This window comes from Amphiura filiformis, chromosome 8, assembly GCF_039555335.1.
Source record: "Amphiura filiformis chromosome 8, Afil_fr2py, whole genome shotgun sequence".
NCBI classification, from domain to species: domain Eukaryota; kingdom Metazoa; phylum Echinodermata; class Ophiuroidea; order Amphilepidida; family Amphiuridae; genus Amphiura; species Amphiura filiformis.
Genome location: NC_092635.1, coordinates 5,009,077 through 5,033,997, shown reverse-complemented (window position 1 = coordinate 5,033,997; position 24,921 = coordinate 5,009,077). Strand labels below are relative to the sequence as shown.

General features: G+C 36.0%; 1 protein-coding gene across 2 annotated transcripts; it reads right to left on the bottom strand.

The window, feature by feature from the left end:
• Positions 1–266: 266 nt before the first annotated feature.
• On the bottom strand, positions 267–22,322 carry LOC140158532 (uncharacterized). 2 transcript variants are annotated; one of them, XM_072181654.1, is made up of 18 exons: positions 21,987–22,322; positions 18,607–18,828; positions 17,925–18,048; positions 17,055–17,218; positions 16,159–16,285; positions 15,257–15,396; positions 14,887–15,019; positions 13,870–14,071; positions 12,901–13,046; positions 12,110–12,319; positions 6,236–6,453; positions 5,564–5,795; positions 4,426–4,699; positions 3,588–3,853; positions 2,972–3,203; positions 1,911–2,011; positions 1,408–1,584; positions 267–987 (listed from the first exon to the last, which is right to left on the bottom strand). In XM_072181654.1, the coding sequence occupies exons 2-18, from the start codon at positions 18,771–18,773 to the stop codon at positions 475–477; spliced, it is 3,426 nt and encodes a 1,141-aa protein (XP_072037755.1). In that variant the 5' UTR covers positions 18,774–18,828; positions 21,987–22,322; the 3' UTR covers positions 267–474. The 2 variants fall into 2 exon arrangements, with proteins under 2 accessions (XP_072037755.1, XP_072037756.1); XM_072181655.1 differs by lacking the exon at positions 21,987–22,322 and adding an exon at positions 20,993–21,125.
• Positions 22,323–24,921: the final 2,599 nt, after the last annotated feature.

The window sequence follows — 24,921 nt, the reverse complement described above, 5'->3', positions numbered from 1 at the left end:
ATAGGAAACTTTCTTTTCTGAATGTACCATGTCAACAATGCCTAGAATTTTTTTGGCATCGTCCACCATTTTCTACTATTCCTTTTCTTCGAGGAAGGCACCAGATGAATCAACATCCCTTTGCGCGCTATCCAATCACGGGCTGCGGGGAATTTGATTGACAGGATAGTCAGACACGAATTAGTTTCTGACTTTTATTATAGTAAGATAATGATTCAATATTTTCACATTGAAACCATAATCTTTCAGATGTACATATTAAAATCATATTTTGTAAGGTCAGGGCTCGGTTGTAATGTTATAACATTGCACTAGTGTATCATGTTGCATGTTCAATAATTGCTAAGTTCATAATACCACTCATTTTGTTGCTTTGTTCCTTTTTACTAAACAGTTGAGAAATAACAATGTATTGGTTCAGGCATAACATTTAAAAACGTTTCAATTACATAATGTTGTTAAATATCAATATCATCATAGTATTGAGCATGATTTAGATCTCTTTGCGGAATTGGGTCTTGATTTCTTTGGACTCTGCTTAGGACTCTTTTTCTTCTTCGGACTCTTTTTAGGACTCTTTTGAGATTTCTTCGACTCGTCTTCAGCTTCTACTATTTCTGATTGCTGAGGCTGTGCTTGTACTACTTGAGATTCTAATGGTTTCTGTACTGTCTCTGCTTCTTTTTGTGTCTCCTTGCTACCATTTTCAACAGATGCAACTACCGGTTCTTGTCCAGGAGATTGAGGTGAAGCATGTTCTTTTAACTTTTGTACAAGTTCCTCAAATTTCTGATCACTAATTTCCTTGCTAAAGTCTATATATAGAAGTTGTGTGAAGGTCATTCCCATGGGTCCCTCTGGAGGCCATGACATACTGTCTTCCATCAGTAGAGGGATGATGGGTTTCTGCAGGGCATCTGCTAAGCTTACTTCTCTGCGGCAGTTGGCTGATAATGCGTACTTGGCAGTGACACTTGAGATGACAACCTGCAGGTATACGAAGAGATGTTATGAATATTCAAAGTATTTACGTCATGAATTTACCATGTATGATGCAACAACTAGGACGAATTACTGCATTCAATTGTATAACGTTATCTATATAGCAGTTGCAACATAAACCCATCCCTTTTTGTAAAAGGTGTATTTGTGCGGGGACATGCGTATGAAACTACGAAAATTTCGACATTGTTTTTGGCCAAAACAAAAAAGATAACTTTGGGAGGGTAGGAAAATTCCTTTATTTACAGGTTTTTTAATTTTTCAGATCAACGAAATGTATGTCAAGTTATCCAAAGAAATGTTTTGTAACGTTAGGAGGGGGGGGGTATTTCTTGTGACCCCTTTAGCAGTCAGTGGTGTGGCGGTGCGTATGGATAACCCGATATCAAAAATCACTTCACTCACCTTTGCGTTCCGCAGTCCTTTGTCAATCTTGGTGTAAAGTGGATCACCGCCACCCATCTGGTTAATGTCAAGCCAGCAACGGAATCCCATGCTTGTCAATCTGGTATAGAGCTTCTTGATCTGTGGTTGCATACCCCATTGGTAAGATATGAACACATCAGGAGCATCGGCAGATACCTTCAATTTACAAAGGAGAGAGGAAGGTGTGTGTAGTAGAAACTAACAAAATACATTCATCAGTATTATTATCGGTAAGGTCTGGAGCACGGAAAGTCAATTTTTTTCGTCATTTTCAGGTCCTCGGTAATATGTGTAATAAAGGGGGTGTTGGGTGTGTGGGGGTAAGTATATATGCGTGTTTTTCCCTCTCCCTTTATCTATTTATGAGTATTTTAAACATTTTTTATTACAAACTTGTATTTCAGAGAAGTCGCACGATATGGAAAGCGCACATGTAAATCACATTTGCAGATTCACATATGCTATAGCGTGAAACCATTTACCTGATTTTGTTCTCCTTGTGGTGCATTCTTGTCTGATTTATCTCCTGCTTTTTTCACCTCTGTGGATGTGTCTTCAACCTGAGGAATCCAGTTACGATATTCTGAAGAAAAAAATCACACACAAAAAGGCAGCTCTATGTTACCCTTAAACTTATAGGGAGTGTAAGGTATGTTGTGATGCATTAATTTGATCATGAAGAAAGACGATTTTGTAAAGTACCACAAAATACTAGGTAGTTTATTTATTGAAAAGATTTGATATGTTTTAATATCGTCAAGACTATTTATAATACCATTAACACAATAGTTATTTTTTAACTTGATTAACTTAAAAAAGTTAACATATATGGTATAAATACTGGCACTAAATACTCCGATTCAAGAACGTTCATTAGCCAAACAGGTGGCTGATCAGCGTTTAATGTCATTTTGTTGCATAATTAAAAAATAATGCAACAGTTGTGCTATCATGAAGAGTTATGTTCGTGCAAGTGTATTCATCAGGTTCGTGCAAGCAAGTGTACGAGTATTTATCAGGTTTGTGCAAGTGTGTATGCATTAGTTTGTGCAATTAATGTGTTTATCAGGTTCGTACAGGTGTATTCATCAGGTTCGTGCAAGCGTATTTATCAGGTTCGTGCAAGCGTATTTATCAGGTTCGTGCAAGTGTATTCATCAGGTTCGTGCAAGCAAGTGTATTTATCAGGTTTGTGCAAGTGTGTATGCATTAGTTTGTGCAATTAATGTGTTTATCAGGTTCGTACAGGTGTATTCATCAGGTTCGTGCAAGCGTATTTATCAGGTTCGTGCAAGTGTATTCATCAGGTTTGTGCAAGTGTATTCATCAGGTTCGTGCAAGCGTATTTATCAGGTTCGTGCAAGTGTATTCATCAGGTTTGTGCAAGTGTACCAGGCTCGTACAAGTATGTTCATCAGATTGTATAATTAGTTTCAAAAAAGTTGTAGAGACAGTGGCTCAAGCCGAACGCCACAGAGGGTAGGCCTATATACAAACAGTGCAAACGGCGATCTAAATATAAGACAAAAACAAAGCCTCCTACCATCCGTTATCATCTCTTGATCTGGAGCAGCATGGTAATTGACCTGTGCAAGAAGCTCTGCAAACTTTGCATCCTCCCAGAACTTATCTCCTCGTACGTATTCCTTGTCGTTGTACAGTTGGATATAGAGTAGTTGAGCGAAGAGCATACTCATGGATCCCTCTGGCGGCCATGCCATCTTATCGATTAGGATTGGTATGATGGGTTTATTCAACAGATTGGCAAGATTAACCTGCAAATGATTCAAACAAAATGTTGAAGATTTGCATCTGTTATAGTTTATTTGTAGTAAGATGTTGCAGAACGGTGACCTTGATCAGCAAACCATTCCTATAGCAATGCATGTCAGCAGGTATCAGATAATGAACACAAATTGGTGATTAATTAATTTCTATAAGTAAGGTGACATAGGCAACATAACAACAAAACAAGTCACATAACTTAACACATTGGGTTTTTAGAAGCGGAAGTTTGCCTGATTTCGAAAGACAATTTTATTGATTAAGCACAATTTTGGATGTTTCAATAGATATCTCGAAAAAGAATTATCCGTGATGTAGCTTTGTGGTGTATTATGAACACACACATCGATATGATAGATTTGTATGATGATTACCTCTTTATTGCAGTTCTCTGACTTTGAATATTTCTCAGTACACATACAAAGTACAATCTTGGATGATCTCATGCCTTCGTTAATTTTCGCATACAGTTGATCTCCTCCTCCCATCTGTCCAATGTCCATCCAACAGGTGTATCCAGCCATCTCCAGATGTGTCTTCAGCGCTTTCACTTCAGGTTGATGATCCCATTGGTAACTTAAGAACACTTTCGGTGGTTTCTCACCATCGGTTGGTGCAGGTGCTCTTGGAACCATTTGATCTGTGAATGATAGGATAGCTTAGGATATAGAATGATAAGGTCAGATAGTGACATGAATTCGATAGTTCATTTCAATGTAGGGTAATGAGGTTTGGACAAAAATGTCATCCTCATTGTTCATTGGTTGTGCTAATCAAAGAATGCAGTTTAAAATGATCTGGAATTCATCACTATGAAAAGCAAATACCACACAACCCAATCATATTTTGAGGGCACGTTGGCGCAGCGGTACTGGCTCTGCCTTGAAATCGGTGGATTGCGAGTTCGAGCCCCGGCGGTGTCATCATTTTGTGCTCTTGGACAGGGCGCATTACTTTACTTGCCTCTCTCTACCCAGGGGTGAAATGGGGAGCTGATATGAGTATTGTCCATTAAGCGCCGTCCAAAGGTATGAGCATGCCTTGGGCATTGTATGGCAGCTGACATATTCTAACAACAGCGGAAATTCCATTATAGATGTAAAGCGCTTTGGTATACATGTGCACATGTGAAAGGCGCTGTATAAATACCAACATTTGTTTTTATTTTTCATATGGTGCCGGTTGAACCATTTGGTTAATGAATGTACTAACCTGCTTCTCTCAGTGCCTGCTCGATTATTTCAGTACAATCACTTCTTCCCATATCTTCCAAAGCTGTCAGTATTGCATAGGTTGCCTCACTGCTTTTATGTATGGTATACCACTCGGCCAATATTGCCATTGTGGGATCAGGAGAGAGTGCCCAATTCCGGATATCTTCGCTGTTGAATCCGAGTCGTATAGCCAAGTAACGCCAGTCATATTCATGCTCGGGATTGAGAAGTTTGGAGACGTCTCGAGACCATTTAGGTGCGTTGTGAATCGTCTGATGAGAAAGAAGTTGTTAAATGATTATGCCAGCTTTTCATTAGAGGTCGAAAGTTATTATCAAAGAGTGGTGGCTTTCTTGGCAAACATTCTCTCACTGGAGCAAAACTCTCTCTCACTGGAGCAAAACTCTCTCTCACTGGAGCAAAACTCTCTCTCACTGGAGCAAAACTCTTTCTCACTGGAGCAAAACTCTCTCTCACTGGAGCAAAACTCTCTCTCACTGGAGCAAAACTCTCTCTCACTGGAGCACTCTCTCTCACTGGAGCAAAACTCTCTTTCACCGGTGCAAAACTCTTTCTCACTGGAGCAAAACTCTCTCTCACTGGAGCAAAACTCTCTCTCACTGGAGCAAAACTCTCTCTCACTGGAGCAAAACTCTCTCTCACTGGAGCAAAACTCTCTCTCACTGGAGCAAGACTCTCTCTCACTGGAGCAAAACTCTTTCTCACTGGAGCAAAACTCTTTCTCACTGGAGCAAATCTCTTTCTCACTGGAGCAAAACTATTTCTCACTGGAGCAAAACTCTTTCTCACTTGAACCAGATTGATAATTTAATCACACAATTCATCTCCCGCTCACTTTACTGCGCTGAATAATAGTTGTAGCGATACACAGAATTCACTTGAGTCGATGGCAAAGTACTCGCGGCCAGTTCAGATGATTATAATTACGTAGGCTTATAATTATACCTACCATATGCCAAACATATTGGTAAAGAACTCTGAATGATTACTGAAGGTTATAAGTAAATGTTAACATTGAAGCAATTTCTATGTTGATGTCAATTATTTATACAAAATTATATGACATTATTTACAGTATTAAAAGTTGCATAAAAGGTTGTAAGATACCAACATACCTTGTGGTCGATTTCTTCCACTTTTTCCACAGTTTCATCAACAACTTCTTCCAGTTCGTCCAATCGTTCTCCTTGTTCATTGACCTCGTTTTTGACATTCTGCAAATCTTGTCCCTGTTCAGTAACGGTTTTATCTAAGCGATCAACGTCTTTCTCTGTCTCGGTAACCCGGTTATCAAGATTCTTCACGTCCTCTTTCGTTTCTTGAATCTGATCATCCAACGTTTCTAGACTGTGGTTAAGATAAGATAAAGATGACAAGAATATTGTGATAATATCACGATTGAAAAAGGCGGCGGTATCGCTTCAATATACGCTTGTCTTGTCATAGCTTATGATGTCTTATAGTATTTTGATATCCAAAATATTATCAAGATAAATCAAAGAATAGATAAACAAGGTAATTAAATTTAGCAAAAATCATATTGGATCTTTCCAAAAACAACTGACCAAGTAAAACAAAATGCCCAAATTATATTTAAATTAAGGTATTACATTAACCAACTGATCTACCACAGCATGAACCACATACCCTATTACTAGGATCTGCGTTAAAACTATATATGTAAGCAAGCTACGTTTACATTAATAAAACCTCATTCAGTCCTAAATAATTGGCAAGGGTAGGCAATTTGGTTGAGCCAAAGAAATTTCCCCATATGAACCAAGTACCTTCTGCCTTCTAAATAGTCAATAATATTCTGGACAGTTTCTGACATTCCCGACTGGGGACTGTCCTTCAGTGCTTCTATTTGACTTCGATATTTGTTGAGTTCCTCTTTATGTTTGAGTCCAATTCGTTTCATCTGCTGTAAGAGAGTCAGTTGCCATACAGCAGTTGCCTTAGCAACCTGCTCTGACAAGATCTTAAGGCACCTCTCGGCTTGTTCCTGAATGTGAATGATATTAGAAGAACATATTAAGAACGTTAAAAAGATAATAGTAAAAACTTCAATGCGGATTTCTTATCATTCTTAAGAAAAACATGCAGCAACTGTCAAAACATATGTAATACAGTGTGATCCGGGAATACGTTCATCAGGATTGTCCATAATATAAGTGGCAAAAGTTCTTTCAAATACACCTCTTGTGTATATATTTGAAAGGGACGTATCAGGAAAAATCATATAAAATTACTGTAGATTTCCAATTAATTATGAGTTTTACGATATTTCTCATGGCTCCTCTGGTGAATCATTTAATCGGGCCCTAATTTGTTAAAATGACTCAGGTTAAACTTTTGGGCCTATAGGACCAAGCTGATAATATTGATATACAAGATATACAAGATATTTTATTTTTTCCCATAATTCACATGAAATAACACAAGTATAAATTTTAAAAAACAAAGGCAATATCAAACTAGAGCGGTTCTCGGCTTTCGCGGTTCTCGGCATTCGCGGTTCTCGGTAGTGTGGGTTGGTCCGTATGTGACGCTTCTGTTCAGAACCTTGTGTGACCCTTCCTCCCCCAGAAAAAAATCATCCGCCACCACTGGTTATAACAAGGGCCTTGTAAATGCAACTGGTGAGACAGAGCCTCGAATGACGTTTGTGTTTTCAGTCTGATTTCAGTTCCCTAACAGGTACAAAGTTTACGCATTATCATTAGGCCTACCAAGTATTGTATGTCCTATAATCTCTTATGTATGACATGGATCTTTACCATGATTGTGCAAGCCAAAAAATATCATTTCAATACCCCAAACATGCGTTAAAAAAGACCATGTTTTACACATGCAACCTCAAGTTTAGACATATAATTTAATTTTCCCTAAACCCTCATGCACGGGAAAAATCATGCCGCCACCATTGGTTATGACAAGGGCCTTTTAGGGTGCACACCAGTAAATAACCCCACTGACTTTCTGTACAGACAGGGGCCGGGAAAACAACTCAGTTCTTCAAAACTTCCCCTTTCTGCAAGCAGAAGGTCAGATGACGACATCCATTGTAAAAATTAATATATGGATTTCAGGATTTGTTTTCCAGAAATATTGTAAAAAGTTCAACCTATAACCCATACAGCTAACGCCACCTCACAAACAGCTTGGTGTTTCTGAAATGTAACACATTTTGAAAGTCGTCATAAAAAGTCGGATCCTGCTAAATTTACACAGACAATCTAATTTACAGGCCTAAATGATGATTAAATATGAATCAGGGCCTAATAGTTGCCTTTTAAGCCTTTTCTAATGTATTACATTAAGTCATATTGCACATTTCCTCGTTTCAAAATACTGTTTTTTCCTTCCAGGGTGTAGCTAGACTTCTCCGTACTCCACTTGCCAATTGTGCTTCTGGCTATTGCATTTAAGCTTAAAACTCTGATTATTATTTGTGCACAATTGATAGATTTTCACATCTAATCTTTTCAGTCACCGTACGCCCTCTGTTTGTTAGCTTCCCAAGTGGACTACTGACTTTGGATTGCGGATAACTTTTTAACACGGGATTCTATGGAGAGTTAGGCCAATTTCTGGCCTAACTAAAATTGGTCATGATGTAATGCATCTTTAAATGAATCTGGCTTGTGATTGGTCCCCCAGATATCGTTATTGATTGAACAAATTCATCAGGATCGGTAGAGTAAACTAGTAAACCAGAGTTCGTAGTATCTGATCCAAGAAAATGCAATTACTGTGTACGTTTCAACAACCACTGTTGTCTTTGTCAACACTTGATGAGGAGTGACTGCAATCTACTGACAACCAACGCTAGAGGGATATGTAAAATCAGGCGGTTTTTGGTTTTTGGCGATTTTAGCCATTAAGCCCCCCCCCCCCACCGCCTAAATCTGAAAGCCCCTCTGAGCCCCCCTCCTGGAGACGCTATTGCAAAATCAATGGAGAGAAACTATACTACCTTGTTTCTTAATAAAATGTAACGGGGTACATCAGGCAACTATGAGAGCCAAAAAGGCCTCAAATTAAGCAAAGAAAGACATTAATTTTCACGTGCATTTCAACCAAGACGCTTCATTAGTGGTGTTCGCCCTTAATGTCATATTATCATGACCGTTTTATTTTGTTTAATGTTAAGGGCTGGGGTATGAACGTTTGGACAGTATTTATTTGGGACATTAGAGCACATCAGACATATCGAATTGCATTCTGAATACTAAGAATGTCCTGATATCAAATAATTTTGATTTTTTGAAATTCGCAATGTAATACACATTTTATGACAAATCATTAAATATTTGATATTTTTGATATATAACAGTCCTCGAAGTAAATTTTATAAATTAAATGATATATTCTTTAAGTATATGTAGCTGGGTGGAAAGGCCGACGATCAATTGAAAATTTTGACCTTTCGTATTGAAGATATGGATTTCCCCCAAAAAAAAAATAGGTCTTTTGGGAAATAAAATCCATATCTTCAATATGAAAGGTCAAAATTTTCAATTGATCGTCGGCTTTTCCTCCCAGCTACATACACTTTAAGAATATGTCATTAGATTTATAAAATTTACTTCGAGGACTGTTATATATCAACAATTTGAAAAATATCAAATTTTAATAATTTGTCATAAAATTTGCATTATATCGTGAATTTCAAAAAATGAAAATTATTTGATATGAGAAAGACATTCTTCGTATTCAGAATGCAATTCGATATGTCTGATGTGCTCTCATTTCCCACAAAAATACTGTCGAAACGCTCAAAACGCTCATTCCAGATCCCTTAAGTATATGTCATATTACATGTTTCACATTTGTACGATTTTAAATAATTCTTTATCATGTTTATAGGACATGCTCTGTTATATTTTTATATCCTCTTTTCATTCTTGAAAAGATAGATCATGCTTTTTATTTCACCCATTGGGTATTTCTTTATTAATTTGTGTTTATATGGCGATTTCAAGTGGGATAATAACTCCTGGATGACGTAAGCATAATGTTGATAGATTTAAATATCATTATAAATAGGCACTTAATAATAATGATATTGAAATAAATTGATAAATAGATAAATTAATAGATAAATAAATAAAAGATATATAAGCCTAGATAAATAATAAATAAATGATAAACTAGGAGTAAATTGCAAACATTAAATATCTTAGAGCAAATGAGCATTTAATAAGTTTTTGCGACAAATATTTTGCCCCTTCTTGTACGTTTTATCATTATTTTATCTTTTACTAATTTTTTTTGGGGACATGCTCGCTTATTTATTTTTTATGTGTTCCTCTTATCATTTGTGAAGTATTTCTTTATTTTTGTTTCAGTACAAGTGATCACTGAGTATGTTTAACTGTGGAAATATCGGTAGATAAGGTGTTTTTTATTTCACCCTTGAGTATTATTTATAAGTGTATCAACATACATTTCACATGTCATGATTTTTCATTGTTTTATTTTAAAGCAATTCTTTATTGGGGTGCATGCTCTCATATATTAGGTGTTTTTTTTTCATGTTCCTCTTGTCATTCTTGATAGATGGCTGTTTATTTATGTCGCGTGTTAAGTATTTTTTTAATTTTTGGTCGAAGTGTATAATTATCATCACATGCTGTACGCTGTTTATTTATTTCGCCCTCATTTTCTTTACTTTTGTTTTTAGATCTTTAGTTCTTTATTTTTGTTTCTGTGAATATCATCCGAAAAGTAGGCCTTCTGCACATTATGATTTTTCCTTGCTTTATTTAACTCTTTACTGGGGTGCATGCTCTCTGCTGGTTTTTTCATGTTCCTCTTATCATTATTGACAAGATAGCACCTGCTGTACGCTGTTTATTTATTTCGCCCTAAATTATTTCTTTACTTTTGATTTTAGATTTTGAAGTTGATATCATGATATCACACGCTATGTTTTATACCAACCGCATTGTCTGGTTAAAGACAGTTCTTGTTTTAAATCCTGAATACAATGTCAACATTCAGTTCGTTCACCTCACAATGCGGTGCGATGTTATATAACTGTATATATTGCAGGGTTGCCAAACCCGCGATGTAATAGGCCTAGGTCAATAGGATGAGTTTTGAAGATTTTCCTCGCGACAATTTCCTGTCCTATAGACACCAATTGATGGTTAAGAAAAATATTGCATGACTTCTCAACATTGGCTTACGCGACTTCTGGTAGTTTATTATCTCATAGAAACCAACGGTTGATAAAAAAAATATTGGGCGACTTTTCAATGATTTGACCCGCGGTTTGCCCTCATTTGTTTGGCAACCGTCTGTGTGAATATATTTCGGTACTTCTCAACATTGGCTTACGCGACTTCTGGTAGTTTTTTATCTCATAGAAACCAACGGTTGATAAAAAAATATTGGGCGACTTTTCAATGATTTGACCCGCGGTTTGCCCTCATTTGTTTGGCAACCGTGGTCTGTGTTAAGTGAATATATTTCGGTAAGAAAATAATTATCATAGACCATGTAGCAGAACGGACAATAGTCATAGGCGCTCTCCTCCATTTTGAGAAATATACTTTCACACACACACTACATTTATAATTAAAATGATCAGAAATATACTTTTACACACACACACTACATTTATAATTAAAATGATCAGCCTTAAAGTTTCACCTTTTAGTGGGTTAAGCCAAACCTAAGTGGATGAAATATAAATCAACACTTCTGGCACTGATTGGTTTCCGTAGTTGTTATATGGAATACGAGCTGTCTGTAGCTACAAAATTGTCTGCAAATCGGCTTTTGCCGGGCCTCTCTATTTCGGCGTTTTTCTCATTAAATTAGGGTCCCGTTCAAATAAAAAATAAACTGGTGTCTAGATGTAATCACAGTTAACACACCAGGAAAATTATAGAATATACAACAACCTAGTTACACCTGTAGACTGCGAACAAACATGCACCTGGCCAGACCTGGCCGTAAAACAAAGTGTTCTCCCTACGGATACCCTTAAGGGTCACACAACAAACGAATTATGATGAATTATTGTTGAAAAGCTTTAGTGTCTTTTTTTCTCTCCAAACTGAATATTATGCAGCACAGCCTTTATCGGGTACAAAGTCTTCCTTTGAGCATGTGTTGAGTTCGATCATTTTACCAAATTAAACAACACACTAAAACCCAACCATAATAACTTCACTGCAAAAACAAGTGTTTATGTTTAAACACCATATTGTGTTTATCAGAGCAACACTTAATAAACACATAATTCATGTTAATGGTCTAACACTAATGTTCATAAATTAACACTTGGTGTTATATTACACACACTAATGTTTGTAATATAACACCAAGTGTTAATTTATGAACATTAGTGTTAGACCATTAACATTAGTGTTAGACCATTAACATGAATTATGTGTTTATTAAGTGTTGCTCTGATAAACACAATATGGTGTTTAAATATAAACACTTGTTTTTGCAGTGTTGACAGATGATTTAATTGAATATAAATCGACAAGAATTGCTTTTGAAGAAAGAAACTCACAATAATAGATAGACGTTGTCTAATATAGATCCCCAACAAATTAGGTTCGTTGCTTTTCCCGGGAAGATATTAGCTCTTTTATATAGATCTAGAGAAAGGAAAATCTACTGCTGTAAAATTGTACCTGATTTCTCAAACCAACATTGGCAATTATGGTCCCGGTTTGGTAAACCGAATGTGGCATTTGATCTGCAACCTTGACCATGTCGTCTAATTTCTCCTCAAACTGTTCCGGTACTGTCGCTGACAATGCGCTAAGTATAGAGAGTACCTGGTAGCTGCATCGCTGGTTGGTGATGTCTTCCATCATCGAAGCAATATGAGGAATCAATTTCTAACGAAAATACCGAGGTAATTAAAGTATTAACAAGAAAGATTAAAATTGGCAGTGTATGCCTACTGCATTAATTAAGAAATAATGGGTCATTGAGCTTGGACAAAGATGGTTGTCCTCCTGATGTAGGCTACTTGTCATATGCAAGTATACCGTATTTATAAAGGTATAAGCCGCGCCTTATCTGATTTAGATGTAAAAGGTTAAACTTTTCGATACAATAAACATAGCATTACAGCATCTATTAGAAAACATTGATATAAAATTGGATCGATTGAGCCCATATGTATTGGTCGAGCTATGAGTTTTAAAATATATTGGACGAGACGTAGTCGAGTCCAATATTTTAAAACTCATAGCGAGACCAATAAACATTGGGCGTAAAGCATCCAATTTTATCATTATTATGTGTTGCATCCAATATTTTTTACACACTTGGAACTTGGATTCATCAAAACACAATACTGTTTCAAATTGAAGTTGCGGTTGAGATACTAGTATTACAAAGTGATACGGTAAAGTCCATCGTGCCTTTACAATAATACTAAAGCAAGAACTTACTAGCTTGCAACGCGCCTTACCTCCGGTTGATCTTTGGCGACCTCTTCCCACATCATGTACACCATCATACGCTGATCTTTAGGCATGTCTTCATATTCTTCAAGTAAGGCACTGAATCGACGCATGATTTTGTCTGAGCTTGATATGTACAGAGGTTTCAAAGCCACTGAAGTAAATATCAAACAGTAATATTTTCCGCATTAATTTGTATTTTGGTAACCAGATCACAATACATTAAGGGATCTAGAATGAGCGTTTATGGCGTTTCGATAGTGTTTTTTGTGGGACATGAGAGCACCCCAGACGTATCGAAATGCATTCTGAATATGAAGCATGTCTTTCTGATATCAAATAATTTTTATTTTTGAATTACGATATAATACAAATTTTATGACAAATTATTAAAATTTGATATTTTTCAAATTTTGATATATAACAGTCCTCGAAATAAATTTTATAAATCTAATGATATATTCTTAAAGTGTATGTAGCTGGAAGGAAAAGCCGACGATCAATTGACAATTTTGACCTTTTATATTGAAGATATGGATTTTTTTTTCCCAAAAAGACCTATTTTTCTGTTGGTGTTTTGGGAAAAAAAATCCATATCTTCAATACGAAAGGTCAAAATTTTCAATTGATCATCGGCTTTTCATCCCACCTACATACACTTTAAGTATAAATCATCAGATTTATAAAGTTTACTTCAAGTACTGTTAAATATCAAAAATATCAATTTTAATGATTTGCCATAAAATGTGTATTACATTGCGAATTTCAAAAATCAAAATTATTTGATATCAGAAGGACATTCTTCGCATTCAGAATGCAATTCGATATGTCTGATATGCTCTAATGTTCCACAATAAATACTGTCCAAACGTTCACACCCCTTCCCTTAAACTGCAATGATTAATAAAGCATGAATATATTATTTGCGATAACTTGAATGGGGAAATTATAACGATAGGAATCAAGCAAAAACTTACTTCCCAACATCATTCTTGTACTTGAATCTCCTTCCAAGTATACATCTAACACGTCATCAGCACATGGGGAAAGAAGTTCAGTTTGCTGGTAGATACAGGTCACGAAACTGGACGCCGTTTGGACAAGGACGGGCACATCACATTTCATTACTTTCATTACACCAGGGACAAAGTCTCGGACTGCATCCATGGTACCGTAATGCTGAATTGAAAAAACATGCAATAATAAATATTATTAAAACAGTATGGATGGATGCATGTAACAATGTTTGACTTTATTTTCTGTATGACCAGACTGAAGCCTCTGTGCCTGGAAACCGTTGTAATCATTGATCAAGTGTGCTGCCCGGGTGTGCTGCGTCTTCCTGGAGCAACTTAGAAGGCATTTTAGTAGCATATAACGAAGCGTCATAGGGCACGAGTGGGGAGCTCATAGTAATTGATAGTATGTCCCCCAACCGATTTGAAAATGTAGAAAATCCCACTCTACGCCATCGCCAGTAACGCTTCGTATCGTTGTTATTCAGTATAAAACGATGTCTTGTCCATCACAAGGTTCAATGTAAGCAGCAAGAGGTAATTGATTTTTGTAACGTCGAATAATGCCGGGCATTAGTGGGCGTGGTTTGTTTTTTCATGTACAACCCAGATCGGGAAAGCTTACACTAGTAGCATGATTGTATCGAGATAGGCATGTAGTGGGCAACAATAATTTCAACAAATCGTATGCAAAAGGAAGACATAAGTAATAATTTGAGTATCTGTGTTGGGTGTGTTGGTTAGGGCGAATGTTTTTACATTTGCTTGCATGCAAAGAGACAAGGTAGGTATAAATGTTACGCCGCATAAAAAGCTACAACCATTATTACTTCATGCCTTTTTAACAATGAAAAAGAATTTAACTGTCCTTTTTATGCAACGGATAATCCATTTCTTTGGTCAACGGTACATCCCTCATCGCTACTGATTGACCTTTTAAGATTTGAATAATGACATCGTGAAAATAAAAATGCTTACTTTCATTAAAAATCCAGTTAGGATATTCATGATGACTTGGCCATATCCCGAACATAACGGCTCTCCTTCTAGATCGTGCTGCAAACATTCATTCCATGAAATGAATACTTCCTTTGAGTATGTCAATGGGGAACTAGAGATATGACAACAAAATGAATAAATTACGATAGTTACTTTGAGTCTGGTATTTGCTTTTTATTAAAAGATGTGTCTGAATCGCCATTTTAAATATTTATTCCATAAATTAAACATCTCCTTGCAATAACTCATTGGGGACTATGGACATGATATCGACAAATTGATCAATACCGTTTCAATTATGGTATCACGTGAAAGCTGGGATGGAAGTATTGTTTTTGAAAAAATTTACCTTGAATTTTGGAAGCAGTTTTGGAATAACTGCGACGCTGCACTCGTTTCCGTTGGCCCAACGGTTGATAAATCTACAGAATCGCGACTGATCCATTCTCCAACTGCTTTAAATAACGCAGGATACAGTTTTTCGGTATTCTGTTGGAAGAAAATAGATCTCTAATTAATAAGATAGATTCTCTGTGTATATTGATTAGGTTTGGGACTCAGTAAATAATTCAGCGGGTGTGTTTCTTTAATTTGGGGTTTACTCTGTGATGCCCACTGTATAACCTCCAGAAATATCGGCAATTCCCCGAGCGTAGTTGCACTACCGAAAGACCGGCAATTTGAATATCCTAGAACTAACATCTGCACGACGTTCTTTCTAAGTTTTTAACAGTCTCAATTTTTTTTATGTCGAGCATATCTAGGCATTAACAGCTGAAATCTAGGAGATAATGCCCGACGAAACTTCGGCCAGGCTCAAGTGACCTGGTGAAGGGGGTTGCCGTAGATAGCTACTGGTCTGGGTATTTATTTTATAGGACAGGCAAGTGTAGCCGACATTCGGACGTTAGAAATCGGAACCGACTGTAACGAGGTCTTTTATCATGGACTATCTGCCCCGCCATTACCAGACGAACCACGGGGAGAGGGGGGAATTGAACCCGGGACCTCTCGCACCAAAGGCAAAGACCTTAACCAGTGTGCCACGCTGCTCCTCAATTGGCAAAACCGAGTTTTTTTTTATCAAAAAGCTGGCATCACATGCGTGTTAAAATTACAGGATCTTGCCAGTGTCATCAATTCAAATTTCCTCCATTTTGACATAACATGGTTAATATGACTGTTTCTGTTGTATCATGGTTTATCGTGGATAATTGAAATAAAATCATATCAAGTTGTTTTTTTACTTACGTCCCAGCTCATGTCGTTATGTACAAGTCCATAGACAACAACGATGTGCATTTCTTTGCCACTTTGGAAGCATTTAGTAACAAGTCCGACAAGTTGCTTGTTAACCTTCTTGATGATTTTACCTTTGCTGAAAATGACGAAAAAAGAAATCTGTAACCTTTTATGACCAAACAATATCAAGATATAGGTATATGCCATTTTAACCATGTTAATGCTCGCGATTACAAAAGAGAAAATAAATAAAATTTATATCGTAGGACCAGATGAAGTAAGAATACTTTTCATCTATTTTTTTAATTCTTCCTTTATTAAGTTTAAAGCTAAACTGAATTTCGAATTTACGTTTCCATTAAGTAACACAATTGTTGTATTGTCTCTAGTAGGCATGCACAGAGTCCCAAAAAATGCAACATCATATAGGTTCAATACCATCAATTTCTCATACATGGAACTTTCACAGCCAAAAAATTGGAAGATCAAATGGAAGTTTAAGGTTAAATCCCCAAATTACCAAAATTTTAGCATAAATGACCTGAGACTTCCCTTGTTTTAACCCCGGCATTTTAACCACTGAAGTGTAAAGACCACAAATTTACAGTGCGCCATCCTTTTTTGGGACCTGAGAGTAACACACCAGTAGGGTGGGAAAATCGATGTCTAGTGGATGAATGTTGGGAAACTTTTCATCAGAACTGTAGTAAAATAATGATAGAAAAAATATCATTCTGCATGTTACTCTAAAATTGTGACATTTTTGGCTATATAGCTTGCATTTTCAGTGATTTTAAAGTAGCTATTTCAGATGGCCTGCAAGAAAATAGTCCGCGGCCTTTTTCTTCAAGCACTGCTCATCAGTAGTATTTAACCTTTAGACCATTGTAGACTGGCATGTTTACCCGAAGGCTGACACCATATGTTCCATACATTTTTGTATGGCTTCTCCCATTTCACAATCACTAGGTTTCCTGTCCGGTCCCCACCAATCGTCGTCTTTTGTTCGGATCAAATCAGCTGGGTTCTCAAAACTCGCTATTAATTTCTCTGCAACCGCTATATTGTCCTGAAATTGAAGGAAGGTTAAAAGCTCTCAAATAATTTTGTTGGCTGTAACATTTTTAAAGTTAGAATAGACTGGAAAGAGTAATACTAATAGCTGATAAGTCGCATGTTCATCTTATTTTTTTAACGTTTTTGTTGTCTCTTATATTTTTCATATTTTTACTTCCTTTACACTTCTTGACGCATATAAGAGATTAACAGTGCAAAAACAGTAGAGCAACACTTAATAAGCACTTGAATACTTTATTAGCTAAGTGAAGGTATATGGGGTGTTAATTTATAAACACTAAAACACGTAAAAATATGAAGATATTTATGTTAATATGTTAAAAACATAAACATACTCATATCTTACGTGTTTTAGTGTTTATAAATTAACATACCTATAACCTCACTGTACAAACCTTAGGCATTAAAAATAAAATAAATAAATAAATGTAGATAAAGTGTTCAAGTGTTGCTCTGCTGTTTTTGCATTGAATAATATGCAAAAGTAAACCTACATATGCAAAAGTAAACCTATTGTTAAAGGCCGCTCCAAATATCTGGAAAACCCATGAAATTGGGAGTTGTGTAAATTTTTGTGGTATAGAGGTGACCATTGACTTGATTATATTTTAAGCCTTCTTAATTGGGTTGGCCTTGTAAGTTTGCCTGATCAACTAGATGGGTCTTTAAATATATAGTTTGCTTGAAGTCTAATGTACCTTCCAGGTGTTAATGAGGCTCTTTTCTTCAAGAATTTCTGCTAACAACTTGTAGTAATGTAATCTACGCTTTTCTGCTGCGAATTTGCATAGATCTAAAAACTGCTTGGAGAATTTGCCTTTTCTGGAAAGTAAACAAAGAAAATTAAGGGGTCGTTAATCATAGATGTATATTTAAGCAATTCAGACGTGTGATTTAGAGTTGATAGAAAGGTAAGAGGATAAATATGACACGACTTAAGTCGTATTTTGTCGTAGAATATATTCATTCTTATAACAGCTGAACTTGTGTCTTTCGAACAAGTACGGTACGACGCGACGTAATGATGAAAACAGAATGACCGTTTTGAGTATTGCACTCAACTTCATATAAATATCACTGAAATAATTATAAATCAACTGTATTATGACATCCATCGCACGTGCTTTATTATGGGTTCAATATCATGATTTTTCATTTTATTTAGTGACCCGTTACAAATGTGTATACATATATTATGTTGTAGACATGGGATCATAATTAAAGCGAACAATATGCACGCAAATTTATGTCACACTATAAAATTAAGGAAAAATTATGCTTTGAACTAACACTAAAATATTAAAGACATGGACTCTTAATATTGCTAGCCCTAACCCTATAATCCGAACTAGAAGTTTTCTTGCAAGAAACAATACTTACGCCGATTTTATGGCTTTGATAACTTTGTCTTCAATGGCGTCCCAAGCCGTATCCGCTACCTCACCAAATTGGCTGTCGTCTGCTTTCATGGCATCCAATAATTTAGGCATCCAGACATCAACGGATGCCGGGTCATCCCCGAATAGATTCTCGACTTCCTCCGCCATGATCACTCACTTTTGATTAGTTTCGATGGCTTATTCCAGTTTCAGTTCAGATATTCTGCAATTAATGTAAAATGTAATTAATTAACAGGACATGACTGTGTTTCTCCAAAAGAAAGGGATACTAGTATTCATTTTGACCGTGAATTGTGTCTTCTTTTCCGTTTATCATATTTATGGCGAGGAGCAGCACCCATGATTAGCAGAAACACAATCAAGTACAGAAGTACAATTAGCATAATTATGCCTAACCTGTAAAAACCTGATTTGAATGATTGGTAACTACCAGCATTACGATATTTGTCGAAAATGTCATCTTCCCCCCCCCCTTTTTTTCCGACTTTAACACTGAGTTTACCAATAACCACTGCAAACTAATGGCTACCGATATATAATACATGTTGTAATTACTATATAACAAAATTCACTATAGGCCTACTCTCCCATGGCAAAAAAACGATGACATCTAAACAGAGGTATATACCTAAGTATATACCTAAATGCACAATGCAATCATCATTAAGTATAATACTGAGTAGACACTTAATTGCAGCTGCAGATTACAGATATAACCAAAACAAAATAAATCGAATGAATGTTAACTAAAACCTATATCCAAAATACAAGTATTTTATTTTGGTGTTTTAAAAGCAGGCCAATTACTTGTGGTATAATCATTTTTATATGCTATTTACTCCAATAAAACAGTCTTCATATTAAAACACACATTTCGGGTAATATAAAATATAGGTATTTATTGACAACCAGAATCTCATTCTGAAACTGAAACCGTTTTTGTTTATCATTTAAAGCATAATGCCACATGCATGTTGTGTTAAAAATAATCTTGGTAAGGTTTTAGAGAAATTCATAACGACATATCGATCCCAAACTTAACTTATATTTTGGTAAACTGGTATTCTAATACGCAATCAGCTGGTCCTGATGGTGTTGGTGCAATTGCGTTCTGCGATAAGTCGTGTTTTTAGGTATTGGAACAAGTAAAATAAGGAAATGTAGCAGCTTTCTTTCTGTAGAGACGCTACTTTGTGGTTTTGTTTGCTACCCAAGTCTACTTATAACTAGCTTATATCACTTGTATAATCTTTGTCGTTTGTCCCTGAAGAAGTCAGTTTATCTGCTCGAAACATCGGTTGTAATTTTGCTTACTTTTGTATCATCCTTTGATCCTTGGTGTGTTTTGTACCTCGTCCATTGGCGACACCATATACTTACATTAACATTTTTCTATTTCTGCCATATTGGATAATTTGTGAATGGCAAAATTATATTGTTACCAATGGCCGACATTTAACATTATACCTTCGTAATGCTGCTTGTGCCATATTGGAAAACGAATACGTTTATGGTAAATTACCTTACGCTGCATGCCACATAATAGAGACTTCTAATAATAGTGATTTGGTATTGCTATATAAGCTGACATTGAAATAAACGCAGCTGGTCCTGATGCCATTGGTAATGGTATATAATCACACACAAATGTTCGTAGTTATGGATACTGTACACAAAACGTAGCTTTAGCATGCTTAGATAGTCATGCATTAGTGGTCTGCCTTAGTGTTGGGTAATACCCACATATTACAATAATTATTTTGTAAATTCTGTAAAAAAGCTAAAATCCAAAATAGATATATTTTCTCTTCACATGCGTCAAGGTCATATTTTGTTATTATACTGCATAATTTACTACGCCGAATTATAATAAATACACAATAATTATATAATTGAACTATGACCGATGTTTGCAAATCAAGCAACATCTCTTCCGTAAATATAGGAACTTAAAGCTAGATTTGTATGCTGTTGAATTTACTCCGGACAATACAATATTTACGAACGTTTGTGCAAATGAAAGTAAATCACTACGATAACTGACTTACCTTTTCTGAGAAGAGAAAATATACACATCAGCGTATCAGTAGAGCATGGCTATGTCACTTCTAGTTGTTTCAGCATTAACTAATGCCAATCTCTTAATTAATGAACAGTTGTCACCATATTACTCAACTCATAGAATCTGAATGAATTCTGTATTTCTACGAGTAAACTGTCATACTATGTGTCCAAAAGCTTTAAAAATTGCTATTAGTATGTTGACAGATCCAGATGACTAGCTTTGAATAGGAAGGAATGTATATGTATTCACTGATATCAAAATGTTTTTATACACATGTATTTAAAGCGATTAGGTAACCTACCTTCGAAGTAAATTCTACCAAATTGATTTTGCTGCATCAATTAGCAAGCACTAATGCATGGTAATAACCAGAAAACATATATTCGACTACAGAGATGACACAGATGATCATTAAAGCTGCCGCGCCTAGCTATCATGAAGTATCGTGTATGGTTGCCAGAATGCCTGATCGTATGAAAACACACGAAGGTCAATGTCTAGTTGGTGAATTGGGCGCATTAGCTATAATAGCGTAGGCGACATTTTGAGATGTCAAAGTCCAGTAATTAGATCCGTTGCCATGTTGACATTGCATAACTAATTACACGCTCCTTATGCACCAACGTGTGATGCTTTTGTAAATAAATAAATAAACATAATAATTATGCAGTATAGATTAACAATAAATTTCCAGAGACAAAGTCGATACACACATTGTGACATTATATTAACCCAGCTGTTCTTTGACATCCTGTTCAAACATTCAAACAGTATGGTTCATTTCTATTATTTGCCTGTGTTTTACACGAATCTAAAGAGATCAAGGAATGCCTCTGAAATGATCTACCACCAGACCACCGCAACGTGCCCTACTGTATTGCTATGGAGACATTGCCTCTTGCAACGACTAATTCTATAGTAGGCCTATTTGTGCTGACTTCAGGTTCTTTCAGTTTCACTTCTGTTCTGCTACGGAGCTTTTTGATGTATTTCATTATGAGATGCATGTCCAACTCAAGTTCTATGTTCCTTCTCTTATGCAGCAGTTAACATGGTTAAGTTGTAGCTACCACTGACAGGATAGAGGTGCAGTATAATTAATGGTATATGACGTGTTTAAAGTTTGATGACACTGGATATGCACTTCAATAATTATAGACAGGATAGTGAAATTCAGTCAACCATAAGGTGGTCACTCACAGATATGGCTATTTTTTAACTCTTAAAAGAGTGATTTATCTCCTAAATTAGCTTAAATTTACTAGAGAGATGTGTCTAATCAAAAATTACATTACCTTGCCTGTGAGAACAAAACTGGTTAAAACACTCAGACTTCTGACATGCAGTTCCTTACACCACTCAATATCACATCTGTAACATGCCGTATTCAGCACAAATACAGGTGAACTTGTGTACATGTATGAGAAAAAATAAATAAAACCAGCGGTGCAACACAAACAGTAACTGAATAGATTAGTTCATTCCAGTTGATAGATCTATTCAAGGTCGCAAACAGTTGCAAAGAACAAAAAAGTACTACACAGTGTTGGTTGCAACACAACAATTAATAGCAAGCTATTCCGTGTCCCGACAATTTTTTTTCACAAAGTCAACAGTCTTGCTGAGTGTCAGTGATTTCAAAGTGACCCAAACACCGGAACAAGAATTTTCAGTGGCAAGTTCGCAATTGTGACCGTTAAAGGAGGACGTTTCGATTTGGCGGTCACATGGCCATGACCAACATCTTCCTATCTAATGACTTGGTACCAGTGGGACATGTTTAGTCATATTAGGCATATAACTTGCTATGCTAAGGTTGAAACGGTTTGTTTGAATTGATAGTGACACTTGTAGGCCAAAACCATTCTATATAGGCTACAATAAAATATGTGCCGTAATTCCATAAGAGCTAGTACTGATACTGCTACAAGAACTGAAGAAAACTCTTTAACCAAGAGTTTCAAGGTCAGTCAAGATCATCATGTGCACCATGCATGCAGCTTCAGAATCTGTGAGTCGGCAATATTACAGTAGCAGTTGAGTTTGCAAATAGTTTCTCTTCTCTTGACCCAAAATGTGTCGAGTTTATTTGTTTGCGATGGTTTATTTTATGTTATTTATTACTTCCAGGAATACCAAAATACCTGAATTATTGGCAATCTTTTAAATCTGCTCTTTTTATTAACACCAGTATAAGCTAGCATAGTATGAAAGCTTTTAAAGGTTAGCTTGTGGTGAGGTATTTGACAGATCCGGGGCTTGTTCTACAAAGCCGCACGATTGATAGGCATGATAAATCCCCTTTAAATCACAAGATCTCTAGTAATAAGTTAGTATTTGCGAAACAGGTCCTTGGTCCTAACCACGTGTATTTCCGCACAGGCAATGACAGGAACAACCATATTCAACTATCTGTAGTTTCTTATGCGAGGTCCTGTTTACGTGAGAATCAAAACTAAAATGAGCCCAGTATGATGTAAATGCATATTGGCCTGTTTGCCATATCACCGTCACGGATATAATGTTGCCACGTTTTAATATCACAAAATCCCATGGTCGACTCAATTTTAATTGCTTTGGTTGCTTCCTTTCCAGTCTCCGCGCCATTGAAAGTACAAAGTTGAAGTTTTTGCCTTGTTCAAACTAGATTTTATTTGCACAAAGATTACTACTCTCCAAAATTTCAGTAATACATCACACAGTAGGCGATTCCGAGATTCCTGAAAAGAACACGAATTTCATTCCAATTTTTATTTCCCTTTCAAGTTAATCAGTTCACAAATCCGAATAATTTGAAACTTCAGTTTTGAAAATAAAGAATAACACACACTTTAATTCTTTTTTCAATCAAGGATAAAAATCTAGTTCACTTCTGAGGTACAGGGTGTCCCTGAATGAACTGTTTTGTACAAACCTTTAATCTTTGGGTATTTTGATGCACGCCACAACAAAACATAATTAAATAATTTTTGAATTTTTTTGAATTTTGACAATTAACTACCCCGTTCTTGATATATAAGAATTTTACGAGACTACCTCATTTTTATTCCGTTCCACGCAGTCAAATATCAATCGATAACAAATTATATCTGTTATAGACGCCTCGTGAGCAGTAATTGGCACTCCTAATGCAGCTCATTGATTGATATTTGAATCCGTGGAAAGGTTTGAAAATGAGGGAGTTTCGTAAAATTCTTATTTTTCAAGAACGGGCGTTCAATTGTCAAAATTAAAAAAGTATGTGATAGCCGATTTATTCCTTGACCACATCAATCATTTAGTGATGTTTGGTTTGGGCATTAAAATACCAACAAAATTTAGTTTCTGACGATATACTTCTCTCAAGGACACCCTGTAGCTCCATAAATAATATCTATTTCAGTTATTACTTACATGATTATAATACTCTCACATTCAGCCTCAAAGACAGAAATAATAAACACGACACTTCTATTTATGCTGAACTGCTTTTTTATTGTTCTAAATTTGCACGAATCACTAAACATGTTTTTGGTATCAACTCTTTAGCTTAACAATTAACGTCTTTTCTTAATTACTATATGGCCATGTGTCTTGAACTCGCCCCATTTTGCGTTGCGCAGCCTTTTTGAGCTTATTTACGCCTTCCGAGGTTTAAGTTGACATAAAATGTTAAATATGCACTCCACCCCATACAAACTATACATTTCCTAAAAGGAAATTGCATGAGGAATCCAAATATGCCATTAAAAAAATTGTAGGGAATATCGTTAAGTTGTCCTGACTGAAATTGTCAGCTAAAATTTTACTTTTTCATTTGTTATCTTTCAAGCCATATTTTTTTAACCTCTGCCCCTATCTTTAATTGCTCATCATATTTGAACTCCCCATGAAATTTCCCTTCAGAAAATGTATACTTGTATATAGGGTAGGGCATATACCTATTTTATTACTTTTTCGGTAAATGACCTTTAATGACCTTTGTCCTGTGACCTTTGACCCCGCGTTTGACCTAAAACATAGCTTATCTAATACCTCTTTACTTATGGACACTTGGGTCCAAGTTACATGGAGATGGGCCTTTTAATTTGTAAATGGGAGCAATTAAAAAAATATAACGGCAATGCTCATGATGCTGTGTCTTCCATAGCATTTGTACAGCCCGCTTCCTCAGCCACCGCTTCCTCAGCCACCGCCACCCTGAATATTCCAAAAACAAATGGACATATCTCCAACACCCTAAAACACACA